Here is a 16,584-nt window from a genome sequence, read left to right as displayed (position 1 = left end):
AAATAAATGAAGCTTCCACTGTAAATCTAGTCTCCTTCATGTCCCACAGTGAACTGACAGGTGCAGTGAGGGAAGGGCGCCACCGTGTGACAGACTAGAGGATTGCAATGTAGCAATTTCAGTTTTCTATAAGGTCGTGGTATGGAGGGTGCAATGTGATGAAATTAAATAAATGTAAATGTCATTAAATGTATCGTTTAATTATTTAATACAATCATTAAATATACAAGCAAACTTAATTAAATGTCATTCTGAAGAGTTTTCTTTATTTAAAAATGCATTTAATTATTTCACTGCGTTTATTTAATTTTGTTACATTCCACCCTCCATGGTATTGTAAATTAAATTTATAAACTTCTCAAAGTTTGGTTTCCTCAGAAGAGTTCTGGTCAGTGGTCCTCTGCAGGAAAAATCCACCCACTTCCACTATCACTGGTGTCCGGGGACCAGTTTTGACTGTAGTGAACTTAATCTGGTGTCACGACTAAGCCTAAGGTCAAAATCCTTGACCTTAAGAGCCTTGTGGGACAGAAACTGTCATTTCATTGATTTGAATCCAGAAATACAGGTTCACCCATCCTGAGACTTTCTTTCTTGAAGATTCAAGTGAAAAGAACACTCTCTTTTTTATTATCATTACTATTTTACAAATGTTGATAATCAAAATGTCTTAGGTCAAACCATTTTAGATGTTGCAGTGAACTAATCTATTTTATTAACTGTGTAATGATTTTTATTCTCATGCAAAGTTAGAACTCATGTCAAAGCTGTTACAGAGTAATTATGCCTTTTCTGATTTCTGCTTTTGAATGAGCAAGTGTACGTTGGTCCAAGGTTGGAGTCAAACGCAAAACAAGTTGTTAGAACGAACTGTCATGTTTTTAGAATCCTCTCAGACGTAAATATAGAGGTTTTGGCACCTGTTTCTAAACTCGCCAAAACAAAACTCTCTCTGTCTGTGAGAACATTTCTGATCTGTTTCATAACAATTCTTGCTGTCTTCTAACCTCTTACGTCACAAAACACACCCCGTCTGGTTGTTTCTGACCAATGGGAATACTCCCAAAAGTGAACCGGGAAAGAGCTCTTTAAAAATGTCGGTACTTCCTGGTCTACTCGGGTTCTGTTGGGTTCAGTTAGCAGTTCTGTTGAAGCTCTGGAGAAGTTCTGTTGAGTTCTGCTGGTTGGAGAAGTTCTGCGGCGCGGACAGTGCTGATATGTCCTAGCGCTGGACAGTTCTGTGAGAGACGGGATGATCCTGACATGACAACAGAGCTCTTCCGAGTTCCATGGGATTATAACATTTTCACTCGCCACTACTTCTGACGATTCACAGCATCCTAAGGAGACGCTGGACAGGTAGCGTTAACGGAGCTCCATATCTGCTGATTAACCTCAGAAAGGTAATGAGTCAAGTTTCCTACCAAGCGTACCGGGGAGAGCTGGGTTCTGATGGAGAGTGTCAATTCTGGTGAACACTTCCCCTCCCATACCATCTTTACTCCCTCTAAACTTCTTTCCCATCTTTAAACTTTTCTATCAAGTAGATATTCTTCCAGATATTTAGAAATGTCTGTGTAAAATGCTCATCCACATCCGTGTGGGTAAAAGATCATAATTGTACAGTTTCATAAATGTCTGTGGTGAAGCAACGGAAAAATCATGGCCGTATGATTTTTCCTGATTGATTGCTTATGTTGTTATTTTCATAATTTGCCAAATTAATGTAAATGTTTGATGTTAAACTTTGATTCTGTAAATAAATGACCGCATTCATTTTGATGGGTCAAATATAAATGACGTCTCACGTTTGCATTTCATTAAATTCAATGCACGTTTTATTCAGTTCAGAAAAATGAGGAATCCGCGTTAATTGATGAATATATCCGAGCATCTGTTCATCTACATGACCATCAAGAACTATAATTCTACAATACAACTTCTTGATGTGTGAAGAGCGGGCAGTAATTCATGCCTTCCAGAACCTTTTGTTTTCATTTTTGATTATTTTATGTTAAGTGAGTTGTAGTCGTTTTGTTGTTAACGATATGTGCAGTCTTGTGTGTTTTATGAAGACCTGCTAAGAATAGGTTTTATGAATGACTTGCAGCTACTCTCACGTCGAATTTTAGCTCAATATCTGTAAAACTGACAGAGTGATTGCAATGCTCGTGTTTGTTGTGGTGTCCATGTTGGATTGGATTGGCTCCAAAAGTTAATCAGTTGTAAATGTATCTTTAAAGATCACTTTCTGTTAGTTTCATTAACATCCATCTAGTGGTTTGTGAGATATTTTGCTAACAGACTATTTGACCCCAAAGTTATAGACAAAGTAAAAAAAAAAAGATTTTGTGCAATTTATTGGAACTCCGATAACATGTTGGGGATCAGTCTCGGCTACTACCACACCGAATTTGATGTTGATGTTTGTCAAAATGACTGAGTTGAAGCCCTTTTAGTGTTTTTGGTTGTCAGTTGGCTGTGGCGGCCATCTTGAATCTAGTTAGCATCACGGGGTAAAGAGTTATAGAAGTACATTAAATGCTCACATTCTGAAAGTGCTATGACAATTAGTCCAGTTGTTCACGAGATAATTTGGTTCTAAACACAAACACGAGCAAAAACATTAAAAAAAAATTAGACGTTTGTTTACTTTTGGGAGAGTTAAGAGCTGAAAATAAAATAGGATTTAAAATTGTTCTCGTAGTTTGGGAAAGTTTAATCTCATGTCAGAAAATACTTTAATCCTCACTTGTGATTTAACAGCTTGTAAAAAAGTCAGGTTTTTTTTATGCAGTAAAGAATTGTTTCATACTTTACAACTCCAGAGAGTCATTAACAACTCTCATCCTCAGTATGATTACTGTCTCGTGTGCCAAAAAAAGTATGACGAACAGTGTGTATATAATAAGTACTATTTACTGTAGTACTATATAGTATGTGTATGTTAACAGGTGACTGATAAACACACTAAAAAGTGCTTTGAATCTTATTTTACAGTTTTACAAGGTGATATTTACGGTTTGCTGACGACAAATAAAGAGGCAGTACAGTCATGTTTTTCAGTGTGAAGGAGTGCCCTGTTGTGGCAATAAAAATCTCTGCATGGGGTTCCTGCAGTGGGCAGGACCTGCGTATGGGCTCCTTTTACAGCTGGGCTCGCTGCAGCAGACACGTCTTTACTGGGTTTTCTTCTTAAAGACACAATTTTTAGATGCGGCTCGTTTGCTGTAGATGGATTTTGTTGAAACCTGGCACTCTTACTTCATTTTTTAAAGCACACACACACTTCACATTAAGAATTGGGCTTAAAATGAGTGAAAAGGCCCCCCCCCCCAAAAATCAACTGTGACAGAACGACTGATCAAAAAAGCTTTAAGAGGTTCCGTCATGTTCATGAGAGCTGATGATGCTGTTCATGCTGCTGTTCGACGTATTGTTTTGATTGCTTTTTATGCTATTAGTGCTTAGTGTATATTTAGTTGATGTTTTTCTTAGTTCATAGTCTTAGTTCATATTTTAGATCTTAATGTTTTTCTTTTATTTTTTTATTGTTGGATGTAACTGGGACCCTGTGTACATAATTTTGTTCCACCACATGTATCACATGTGGTGGAACGACAATAAAAAATCTCTGAATCTGAATAACAGCCTCTTCAGGACTTTGAAGATAAACACTTAGATTCAACCTGATTCAAGATGGCAGCCAACTGAGATTAAAAACGACTATATATATATATGTGTATATATATATATATATATATGTATATATGTATATATATATATATATATATACCTGCTAACAAGACCTGCTAAGCTGCTAACAGAACAGAACTATGATGTTGAAAGAACCTCAATGCTAACTGAATCACACTAGATGTATTTCTTTTTCACCTTTGGCGCCTTGTTTTTTAGTATTTTTAATGTTTTTAGGTAGTAGTATTTTCAATATGTTTTTCTTAGTATGTTAGTAGCATATTTTTTAGTATGTTTTTAGTATTTTTGCTGCATGATTTGATATGTCTTGTTTTTTTGCGAGTCGAGATGGTATCACTCTAATATATATATATATATATATATATATATATATATATATATATGTATATAGTTAGACTGATTCCCAAATTATATTCTGAGATATTGCACAAATCCTTTTTTTTTTTTGATATCAACTATTTGGAGTCAACTGTCTGTTAGCAAAATATCCCATGTACCATAGAGCAAGTTTTAAGTTGTTTTTGTTTGTTTTTTTTTAAATCAGGAAACAATTATTGGATGTACCTCTGTAGCTGATTAAGTTTTAGAGTCAATCCCAAGATGGCTGCCACAGCCAGCTGACGTTAGCACACCATCAAAATAGCTATAATTCAGTCAATTTTGCAAATATTGCGCTAATATTTGGTGTGGTTGTAGCTGAGAGTCATGCACAATCCATCCTCCCAAGTGCTACTCATGGTGCAAGATCTTTATTTAAAAGTTTAGCGTTAACAATTCGAGTGAATACCGTTTGTCTGTTAGCAAAATATCTCATGAATGACTGGATGGATTCTAATTAAACCTTTATTAATAATCACTGGATGTATATTTATATCTGATGACGTTTTGGAGTCGATTCAAATTAAGATGGCTGCTACCGCTTATCAACATTAGCCCATAGAAAAATATCTGTAACCCTGTCATTTTGGAGACGTTGAGCTATAATTTAGGGTGGTAGTAGCTGAGAGTTATACACAATACATACTTTGAGCCTGACATTTTAACAAGACTTACCAGTCTAAACTGCTATTGAAAAGCGTTGCATGCATTCCTGCATGGAATGCTAGGCCTTCATTGTTTGGATTAGTCATTAAGAAAAATGTGAAGAGGTGCGATGTCTAACAGAGACACGCTCCAAGCTGCAGCAGCCGTTCTGTCACAAAGTTTGAAAACGCCAGCAGCGTTCAGAGCCGTTTTATTGCTTTACAAGGTGAAATAAATGGACGACGCAGGAGGTCCAGGAGTGTCGTTTATTATAAAATGACTCGAATTAGTGCCTTCACGGTGCAGCTTTCAGCATGAACTTTGACCTCTCCACCCACAGGAATGTCAGCACACCTTTAGTCAGCATCCAAGCCTGTTGTTGTTCATTGCTTAACCACGACTCTGCAGACTGCGTGGCTCAACGCTGCACGTCAGCAGGATTTCTGATAAAGAAAACCAAAAACAACTCCAACAAACTACAGAAAATGAACGAGCTGCTGCTTCTTTTTGTCTCCGTTTCTGTCCTCCGCTCTGCTTCTTGCTCTTGACCTTATGCCAGTTCCTTTTCTTCTTTTTTCTTTTTTTGCCCTCGCAGCAGCAGCAGCGTCACAAAAAGAACATTTGCGTAATAAAACCTTCAGGCTGAGACATGAAGCATCGCAAAGACGGCTGCCGGGGAAGTGACATCATCAGGCACAAAATTAAAGAAGCACACTTCTTGTGAATACCTCGGCTTTTTTTTTTTTTCCTCCTGTCAGAAACATACACACTTCCATCCACACATCTGATGCCAGTCAGCTGCTTATCAGGCTCAATGGCAGCTGTCTCAACAAGCCAAAGAATGAATCTAGGCCACATTTCAGCAACAGTCTTGGCACGGAGACGAAATGATTTATAGAGCACCTGCACGAGTCTTCATTAACGACACACCTCTTATCAGCTGTGAAATCACAAGTTTCCACTGAATTTTATGGCAGTGATGCTCTAGATTTATCTTAAACGGAGCAAAATAAACCATGCGCATTTTGAATTATTCATTAATTTAGCTGCCACTAAAGGAGTTGGATTCACACACAAGTCCCCGGTCTTTAGTCTGTGCAAGTGGAGTCTAGATCTCAGTAGATCCGTGAAAGAATTCATTTGTCCTGTTGGACTCTTGTACATCAAAACCTCAAGAACAGAGAGTAACGTTAATCATCGTTCACGTGAGCATGCGGGGCGTCTCTTAAAAGGTTTTCCAACGCGATTCAGCTTCAGTCTGTGGGGAAACATCTGGGGTTTTCCAGATGTTGCCAAAACGATTTGAATTCTGCCGCTTCGTTATTCCAAAACGCGAAACCACCGACCCTTGCGGCGAGTCAACAACCTAAACAAAAGAGCCATTTCTGCCCTTTTTCCTCACACGAAATTAATTTATAGAGCTACAAAACCTGCTTGAACCTTGAAATAAAGTTAACATGACTCATTGTCATATAAATATTAAAACCTCCATTGTGGGTTACTTGATTAAATGAAAGCTCTGTAAGAAAGTGTTGGCGTTTCTTACATGTTAGGACAAGAACATGACCAAACTCAGTAAACTCAATAGAACTGAAAATGAATTAACTGCTGAAACGTCTATTCTATTCATTTAGATCTATCCATGTTGTTTTTGGTCTAAGCTACATAATGTTGCTGCAGAAGAACGGAAGAGGCCCGTAGGCCCTAGAGTTGCAGGTGCCAGACCCCTGACAAAAAGTCGCCTTTTTGTAATGCGTTCCCAAATATTATTAGAAGACGAAGCAGGAAAACAACGATTTAAGAGTGAAATCTGAGGAATGTGAGAAGCAACAACAAAAAAAAGTTCAGTCAATACATGGAAGCGCTGGACATGGTTCTGGGTCTGTAGGAGCCTGGATCTCCCTCCTCGCGTTCCTCGCCCAGAGAGTAAAGCCCCGATCTGTGACTCTTCTTCTTTAGGCCCGGGGTGCTCGGCTGGAAGAGTCGGCTTATCGAATGCAGGCTCTTTGAGTGATCCGGCAACGGGTCCAGCTCGTCTTTCTGAAGAACCTTAGAGTGCGCTTGTTGTTGGGCTTTGGGTGCTCCCATCATCTCCCTCACAGTCGGAGAGATGCCTTTGTGCAGGTAGTGGTGGGCCCTCTTCCCGCAGTTGTCCCGCACGCTCGTACTGGCTCCGTACTCCGCCACCAGCGTGGCCATGATGCACTCCTGGTCGTGCAGGGCGGCGATGTGTAACGGAGTGTATCCTCCGTGGGATTTGACATTGATGTCCACGTCCACTCCCTCCTTCCTGGACGCGTCGATAAATTTCATGAGCATGTGGCTGTTCCCAGTCTTGGCAGCCCAGTGCAGAACAGTGAACCCAGACATGAAGTCCTTCTTCTCGATCCGCTGGAAGTCGTTCAGCAGCAGGCCGTAAACCTGATTCCAGTGACCGGCGGCGCAATTCACGAGCCAGTCGTGCTCTGCCTGCTCGAGGGGATACAGGGAGGACCTCTTGGAGTCCACCCTGGCCTCCTCGGACGCCTTCTTCACCGCCCTGCCCGATTCCACCGAGGAAAGCCTCTTCTTGTTCTTGAACGTGTCCACGTTTGAAATCTCAGGAAGCTCGTCCGCCTTCAGCTTGTGAATCTCGACTTTTGTAGCACTGGGTGGCATTCGGAGAGGCAAGGCGTAGGGTCTGCTCTTGTTGGAAGACACCGCCGCCCCTCTCGAACGATTCTCTTTTTCTTGTTCCTCCTTGTTGATGTCAAAATTCAGCGCCCTTTTCATTTTCACATGGTCAGATTTGCTCCTCTGCAGAGCCAGGTGGACCACAGAGGACTCTTCAGGATCCTCTTCAACCTGGGAGGCAGCCGGGCCCCCCTCCTCTGCTCCTCCTGGGTCTTCAGCCTTCTCCTCACCAGTCAGCCTGATCTCTTTACCCTCACTCCCCCCCACGTGACTCTCCTCCTCTCGGAGCAAATGCTTGTAGTTTTTCTTGAGGACAACGCATCGGGCGCCGTCGATCTCTTTGACGAAGGCGACATTGTTGACGAAAGTCTTGAACAGCTCCCTGTTGCGCTCCTTCTCCGCGGGATCCACGCAGTCTACGGAAGCCTTGAACTTGGCCAACAACTCGGATTTTTTCACTTGGCCTCCCTCGGCGATCAGAAGGGAGAGGATGGACTCCTGCGTCAGATCCATGAAAAAAACAAAACCACAACTGGTTTTCTACGAAGTGAGAAGTCTTCAGCTCCACAGCCGTGCTGGTTTTCTGCTACACCTTTGTTCTTCTGATGACAGCTCACCTGGCCGCGCCGCTCCCGAGTCCCCGCCCCTTACCTGAGGGAGGCTGCTTCTGGGGAATGTGCGGACGTGCATTAGGCTCCAATTTGAATAATATGTGCAGGGGATTGCTTAAAAACGAATACAGCTGAGAGTTATTATTATTAATAATAAGAGTGATGATCATAATAATAACAAGAGAAATTGCATTTCTCTTGTGAAAATGCAGCTTATTGCTGAAGAAATGGCTAAAACAGCTGAAATGAGCTAAAAACCTGCTGAAATGTAGCTGAAAAACAAGCCTAAATTAGCAGAAGAAAGCAGAAAGAACACATATTTTCTGAATTATGTTTAAATAAGCAGATATGAGCACAAAATTAGTAAACAAAGTATAATGAGTGGTAGAGTGTGAAGGAAGCGGAAAGAACTGAAATGAGCTAAAAATGTGAAATTAGCTGAAAAAGATCAAATTAGCATAAAAACAGCTAATAGCTGAAATAGCAGAGAAAGCTGAAACTAGCAGAAATAAGCTTAAAGACAAGCTAAAATTAACTAAAAAAATGCTTAAATGTAGCTGAAACGGATGAACGAGCCTAAATTATCGGAAGAAAGCAGAAGAACACAAACTTGCTGAAATAGGTTTAAATAAGCAGAGCACAAAAATCAGAAAATTAGCTAAAAAGGCTGAAATTAGCAAAAAGATAACTGAAAATAAGCTGAAAAGGCAGAGATAAGCTTAAACCAGAAAGAAGGAAAGAGCTGAAATGAGCTAAACAATGTGGAATTAGCTGAAAAAGCTAAGATTAGTGTAAAAACAGCTAAATAGTAGCTGAAATAGCAGAACAAGATGAAACTAGCAGGAATAAGCTGAAAGGACCATAACAAGCTGAAATTAGCAGAAAAAAGTTACAAGAAGCACACAAATGTTAGCAGAAATAATCTAAAAGGAGCACAGAACAGCTGAAATTAGTTGAAAGTAGCTGAAAAATGTTTAAATTTGCACGAGGAAGCTGAAAGAAGCTGAACCAGAACAAAATGTGAAAGGAGCAGTAAAATGCTGTAAACAGGTCTAAAGACAGGAAAAATGAGCTCAATTCATTATGAGGAAAAAAGTGTCAGAAAAGACTAAATATTTCAAAAAGCTAAAGTTTCACCAATGCCAAAAGTCATAGCACCCTCCTGTATGAGCTGAATGTTTTGATATATGATTTGTTGAAATACTGTACAAACATTGTGGAAGAAAGATGCCGAAAAATATACGGAAGAAAAATGGATCACAAAAGTATGAATGCTTCATAAGCATTCACACAATAAATGATCAATGTTCTCAATGTGCACTAATTTTGACCCAGATGACGGCCATCTTGGATTTGGTGGACTCAAAAACTAATCAACTGTAAAATCTGTTTTGTGCTTCATGAACTATGTTGCTAACAGAATGTGTTGACTTTTTATGCCAAAGGTTTTATAAAAGATGTCACACAATGTGTAGCACTCAGAATGACTGTCAGCTAACACCACACCAAGTGTTAATCTCAATATCTGCCATATTGGCTGAATTATGGTCAATTTTGTTTGACTTGAATTGAGTTGGTTTGACTCCAAAAGTTAATGAGTTGTAGATGTACACACGATTACTTTTGGAGCGTTGCATTTAAATCTCTGCAGTGGTATTTGTGATATTTTGCTAACGGACAGACAGAATTGACTCCAACATGTAACAGCAATTAAAAAAAAAACATGTGCAATCAGTCAGGGCTTGGAGTTTGTGTTGGGGATGACTCTCGGCTACGAGCAAACCACATTGTAGCTCAATATTTGTAAATCTGGGCAATTTATAACAATTTGTGTGTTTTCTAAGTTTGCTTAGCTGTGTTGACCATCTTGTAAGAGGTTAACTCCAAAAGTTAAATATGATGATTACTTTCTGTGCATTTCATTAAAATCTGTTGCGTGGTTCCTGAGATATTTTGCTAACACAGCAAGAGAAAAGCACACACAAAAAAAGGGAAGCAGGAGATAACTATTTCTTGAAATAGGCCCTTATATGTGTGTATGTAAATATATTTATGTTTTACAATACACAAGCTTTTGAGTATCGCCTTTTTTTTTTTTACCAAAAGTTTTAAAACAAATGATGACACATTATAATATAGTACACTAAAGGGAGGTCACCTATTATAAATGAAAATGTAAAAAATATGTGTAACAGAATTTGGCACGAGTATTAGTCCTGTGATTGGCTTGGTAGCCTTCTAGTATTATTATTATTAATTATTATTATTATTGATGTGATAAAATAAACACTAATAAGCAACTAATAATGCAGTCAGATATTTTTTATTTAAACCTTTAATTTTCTTTCCTGATAAAATAAAGGTTTAAATAAAAAAAATCTGACTGCATTTTATTAGTTCATAATAATTGTATTTAAACATACATAATAAAAGAGAAGTTTTTATGTCGACAAATCAAGCACTGACGTTTGAGCTCCCCTTATTGTCGCTCTATGGAGCTGTCTGACTATCCTGAAATGAAGAGGGGCGCTGAATGCGCATGCGTAAAAATCGGGCACCACGCCCCAAAAAGGTTCCAAGCTATTTCCGGTCGGCTTAGTCTCCATTGTTTTGGTCCTTTACAGCAGCTTTTTTTTTTTTAAATTGTTTATAATACATAAACATATTTATAAATTAGCTGTATTGGTATTTTACGTTGAAATGTCAAAATTGATCTTATTACGGTTGCTAGAATGAGCGAAGATGAAATCTAGATTCAAGATAGTTATCACACTACTTTAACCCGGAAATAAGTTGTAAATTTTAGAGCGAAATTTAAATTATGCTTGTATTCTTTTAGGTACTTTACATTTATATGTACATTTTAGGTACTGTACATTTATTTTTGAAAAATGAATGTTAACATTAATACAGATTAAAATCTAATTTTAAACGTGTAGCGCTAAGTTAGTGCGCCTGCAACCGAGAGCACTTTACAACAACCGTTACCCCTTAACGCCTTTTTTCAGTTCACTGGTTTTACTGTCAGTTATAAATTGTATTAAAGCAGCTAAAAGTGATTGTTTTAAACATTTGCGTCGACTTTTTAGCCAAAGCAGAAATAAAGCAAAGACATGATGGAGTCCGCTTGAGCGAAGAACAAGCGAAGTTGCAGGGTACTATCTTGTCACCTAGCTGGAGTCCTCTTTTCCTAGCTCTCTGCCTCGTGCCCCATCCTTCCTGTCTCAGTTTGTTTAGCAGGCTTGTACGGAGAGTCGAGGGCTGTTCCCTTTCCCCTCCGCTCAGCACGCCGACACCATACATTCCACACCATGGCTGCCACGGACGTTGACGTATTTTCGGTAAGCAAAATGGCACAGCGTCCTTTATTGTTTGTCCCGTGTTTTAGAGCTGGAAGCAATAAAATCGGTAAAGTACGGCAACGACTTGGTTGTGTTGAACTGTTAGCTGTCGTGTGCGGGTGTTGTAGCTAAGCCTCCCCCGCTTCTGAAGCTTGTTATGCGGGTTCTGACGAGATAGTGGAAATAATTCCTGTGACTGGGTTCATCCTAGAAATTACGAATCACTTGTGACTGCCATTGTTTTAATTAATTAATTTAGTGTCTTAAGATGTTTCTTGTAAAATGCGTCTACTCCCTGCAAGCGTGGCTGGTCATTTTACGTAGCAAGTCCCTCTAATCACAACACATTCAGTTATTAACGCTGTAATAGTAATGCTGTTTAAAGTGGAAAATTTTAAAGTATCAAACTCATTGTTTTACATTATATACTTACTTGAAAGCCATGCATTTTGTTTTGATATTCCAAATTTTTAAATTGCATAAACCTTACAAAAGTTTGGTTGTAGCTATTTAAAGTGGTATAAAATTTATGTTTGATTTGTTATGAAGTATCGCGAGATTACGAATGTACTCTGATTTGAATTTTATTGTATTTCTTCTTTAAAAGGTAGTTTTAAAGGTAGTTGCGCCTAAAACACATTGGGCACTTTTAACTTCAAAACATGTATTTTACCTGTACACCAATTAAAGTTAGGTGCACTAATTTAACATTCCTGGCACTAAATTAATATATACTGTGTACATTGTTGCACATTTAAGTTAAAGCCACACATTTTGTATTTGTTACTTAAATATGCACTTTTTTTTTTTTTTTTTTTTTTTTTTACAAATAGACCAAAAGCTGTATTATTTCTTCGTCCATAAAGTGAGTTTACAAATAAACTTGTGGATCATAGTAAATTTATGCAACACTGTTAGTTTTAGCGAAGCTATATATGTAACTATGCAGTTGTTGGTACTACTTGCACAAAACATGCTGATTTAAATGTCTGCATGTGCTTTTTGTGGTTAAAAGCTCTTAAAGCAAAATTAAAGACAATTAAACTGTAATTATACATTTGAACACCAATTCTGTGGAATTGCTTCTTTTTGTTCTTGATTAGACTTTGCAAGTTTGAGTACATTTAATTTGTTTCAACCAAATTACACATTATCAGGTAGCAGTGTTTTACTGTGTTAACATTGGGTATTATTAAAATATGCAAACACTTTGAGTGACATGAATCATTGGTTAAACAAACACTTTCATAACCCAAAATAGTTTGTTTCCACTTAATAGTATTTTGATATTTTTTAACCAAGATGCTCCGTTATAGGGGCGATGGTAGCTAGGTGGTTATTGTTGGAGTCTTATTATCCTAAGGTTTTAGGATCGGCATTGGTTTCATCAAGAGTGGCATCCATCGTAAATTAAAATTGCCAAATCTTTCATGCGAGTTTGCTTGGTGTGGTGACGCCCCATGAATGGAGCAACCGAAAGGCAAATAACATCCAGATTTCCAGTAGGTGTAGTCTTTCTTTATTAAAGATAACAGAGATTGGCACACTTTCAGATTAAAGTGGAACTAATCTAGTATTTTCTTTGTAACAAACCATGTCGTCAGTCAGGTTTGACCTTGTCTGAGCAGTTGAGTGGGAGAATAGAGGTTTTTGAAAACAAGCGCTCACACTTAATAATAGGAATATGCTAAACAATTTTGTAGTGCAATGGCCAGTAGATTGGAGGGGGATTTAAAGAAGAAGATTAACTTTTTGGCAGACACTTGAAAGGGTCTCTGAATTGGACATTAGGCAGCACTGAGATCCAGGGATAAAGAGATTAGGTACATGCCCAGGGCCACTCCTACTACTTAGTGATGGAACACGTCTTCAAGGAAAGGAAAGGATCTAAAAACGAGGATGCAGCTGATACTGCACACTTGGCATTCCCCATTTAGGAACGGGTCCAACATGGAGCACAGGATTTTGTGGACTGCTGTATTTATTTATTTAATATCTCTTTCTGAATACAAACTAAGACGATTGATTCATGAGAAAAAAATGCTGAGAATGCAGTGAAACAGGCCAGTGTTTGCAGCAGCACAGCTGCCTGGCTTCTTAACTTTCTTAGCTAAGTGAGACCGCATTGAACAAATTGTCATGCACTCCTGGACGTTTGTGTAAAGGGAGCACTGTTGATTATATGCACAGCTATCAATGGACACGTGTGGTTGGTTTGACTGTTGGCCCCCCATCGATCCTGTTTGATGGAGACTGTAGCTTTGGGATGACTTTTTAGGCCAAATACAGATGAGGAGATCATTAAAATCAACTGCCCAATATTCTTTTTTTAATTGTTTTCACTGACTGATTGCATCAGATTGTGTAGCAGAAAGCAGTGCTGTTTAAGTAGTTATGTAATAAAATGCCCTGCAACATATTTAATCATGTACAATGCTTACTGACCCTGAAGTGCATTGCCTCTCCCTTGAGTCCTGCATGCATCAAATAAAATTAGCTTCATGGAGTGCTTAAAGACTAAAGACAAGGAATGAGGAAGTTTTTATGTTTTCTAGTTTGGGATCTTTTCTAAGCTCAGTTGGAATTTGTTCATTTTTATAGCATAAACAGGAACATCACATTTCTCTTGTAGTGTATGTCAGATTTGAGTTTTTTACCAACTTGAGTGTCATGTTTTGTTAGCTGCACAGAGAACATACAATCCAGAGCTGCCTAAAGGCAAACTAGTCAACTCCAGTAACACAGATGGATAATGACAGTCAAACAGCTGCTTTGATGATAAGTCAGTATCCATTTAAGTTTGAATTTTTTTTATTTTTATCAACTTAAGCCAAAATTCCTACCAGGATAGCCTTGACTAAACCAAGACTTTTTTCTCTCGATGCAGTTTCATCAAACTTTTTCTGGTAAAATCAAAAGCCGAAAACTGACGTAGTTGGATCACATTGCTTCGGGGCTCAGGATGTTTTTACAACCTCACAAGAGTTACACCCAGCAGATTCATCATTTATCTTATTTAAAGCTGACCCTGCAACTCAAAATGCCCTTATGTACTGTAACTCGCTCCATGTATGGCATTTTGCTACTCTCAACTCCCATTGGTTCTGCACCACACCGCACCAGCTAAGGGCCTGCCCACTGCCGGTACCCACCCCTACTCGGCCCCCCGGTTTATGGGACCATCTTGTTTGTGGTTCCAAGCAAACTGCTTCCTTGTGACGATTTTTACGTAAGCAGTTAGCAGATGTTGATTGGCCAGCAGAGCTACGTCACTGGATGACCCGCGCAGCACATGCATGTCAACTCTTATGGATTTTCTGTAAATTATACAGTTTTTCTCCCTTTTTTCAAGGCTACAGACGTACAGAGAAACTCATACTGATTTTTCAAAAACTCCAGATTTATTTTACGTTTCAGAGCCAACCCGTAAACAAATGCTAAGGTCACCCCTCCTCTCCCTCGTCCTTCTTGCTCTGCCCTATCTCTGCTGCGGCAGCCAACCCTCCCCGTGTTATCATGCGAGACTTCTTTGATTTTTCTTCTGAATTTTACAGATTCCTGAAAGTTAGTACAGATCCGATCCGAAGGTGTTGACATGTATGCCAGCAATAACTGCTAATTACATCTGACCTGCCATTTCCCCTCCAATCTTTGTAGAGCGTAGGTTAGTTAATGTGCTTTTTCTAGTTTTTTGTTTAGTATGGAAGCTCCAAAGATAGTGCCGTGGACCAATGACGAGGTCCAGACCGTTCGGTTTTTATTGGCAGATCACAGGATTTAGAGCGAGCTGGATGACGCTACAAGAAACAGCCGACTTTGCATTGACGATCCCGCCCACAGGACAAGGGAATCAAGTCACAGTGGCAATTCACCTACACCTGAGAAGAACCGATAAGACGAGAACCAAGTGGAGTCGCACGTATTAATGGCAAAGCGGCTAGACATTATTGATGTTTCTTTGTTAGCTTGAACAGGAAACTGCTATCAGTGTTTCCCCTACTGTTATACAAGAGGGGTGCCCCACCCCGTCAACAGAAGTGAGCACCCCACCTACCAAATTGAACTTGTATGTATGTTCAAATACACAAACAAAATCTAGCTTTCATCGTGTTCATCCAGACAGTTATTTTGCAATTAGTTTTGATGGATGATAAAACGGAAGATAAACTAAACAGCAGTATGATTAAAAAGGGTATGTATGTATTACTTTCCTAATTTATCTATCCATCTATCTATCTATCTATCTATCTATCTATCTATCTATCTATCTATCTATCTATCTATCTATCTATCTATCTATCTATCTATCTATCTATCTATCTATCTATCTGTCTGTCTGTCTGTCTGTCTGTCTGTCTGTCTGTCTGTCTGTCTGTCTGTCTGTCTGTCTGTCTCTGTCTGTCTGTCTGTCTGTCTGTCTGTCTGTCTGTCTGTCTGTCTGTCTGTCTGTCTGTCTGTCTAACTTATATTTATCTATCTTATATCTATCTATCTTATATCTATCTATCTTATATTTATCTATCTTATATCTATCTATCTTATATCTATCTATCATATATCTAATATATATATATATATATATATATATATATATATAATGCTTTTAGAATTCATGTGAATAGTGTATATACATGAATTGCACATTACTGTACTTGTGTTTTGTACGACTTTGGCTTAAAAACGTATACCATTAAAAAAAAAAAATCAGTGACAGGAAGGACAGTGAATATTTTCCAGATGTTCGGTCTATGGTGCATCTGCCTCATAAAATGGTTCCCGTTTCTCCTCCATCTCCCTATTTTTTTCTCCCTCTACTGTTGGGTGTAAGTTGAGTGATAAAGCTAGGCAGTAATGTGATGGCACAGTTGAAATGTTTGTGTGAATCAAGAGGTGGAGCGAGTGTATCTGAAATGATTAACAAGAAAAAAATCTTGTGTTTGTGGATTCCTGATGGCCTAAATGACGCAAGAACCTCAACCGTCAACATTTTTGCCATTACACATCACTAACAGCACAAGTAGCTGCGTGTGGACGTCAGTACTCAAAGTTGTGGGTGTGTTTAGAGCTGACCATATTGCAGTAAAATTTACACATGCTCACTTCTTTGTTCTGAAACTGATAATGTCCAGAACCTCCTCACAGACTAACAACGGGTCTAAATGAAACATCATGGCACAAGTTCTACTCTTTTTGAAGCTACACAGCTGTCATTGTTGGTT

General features: G+C 38.7%; 2 protein-coding genes across 2 annotated transcripts in view; one reads left to right on the top strand and one right to left on the bottom strand.

The window, feature by feature from the left end:
• Window positions 1-6,442: 6,442 nt before the first annotated feature.
• sowahab (sosondowah ankyrin repeat domain family member Ab) lies at window positions 6,443-7,926 on the bottom strand. The gene has a single exon (XM_037687294.1). It carries the CDS (start codon window positions 7,924-7,926, stop codon window positions 6,589-6,591), a length of 1,338 nt encoding a protein of 445 aa, XP_037543222.1. The 3' UTR covers window positions 6,443-6,588.
• A 3,335-nt stretch (window positions 7,927-11,261) lies between these two features.
• The window catches only part of sept8a (septin 8a), a 36,829-nt gene continuing 31,506 nt past the window's right edge, over window positions 11,262-16,584 (top strand). The window contains exon 1 of the mRNA XM_037687889.1: window positions 11,262-11,365. Within this exon, the coding sequence (XP_037543817.1) occupies window positions 11,336-11,365 (30 nt within the window). The 5' untranslated portion in view covers window positions 11,262-11,335. The remainder of the gene's footprint in view (window positions 11,366-16,584) is intronic.

This window comes from Nematolebias whitei, chromosome 14, assembly GCF_014905685.2.
Source record: "Nematolebias whitei isolate Nwh7 chromosome 14, NemWhi1, whole genome shotgun sequence".
Lineage (NCBI taxonomy): Eukaryota > Metazoa > Chordata > Actinopteri > Cyprinodontiformes > Rivulidae > Nematolebias > Nematolebias whitei.
The sequence above is the reverse complement of the archived record's forward strand: the minus strand, read 5'-3'. Positions and strand labels throughout refer to the sequence as shown.

Coding starts and splice junctions, on each gene's coding strand:
- sowahab (XM_037687294.1), bottom strand. CDS start 7,926: ATGGATCTGACGCAGGAGTCCATCCTCTCCCTTCTGATCGCCGAGGGA.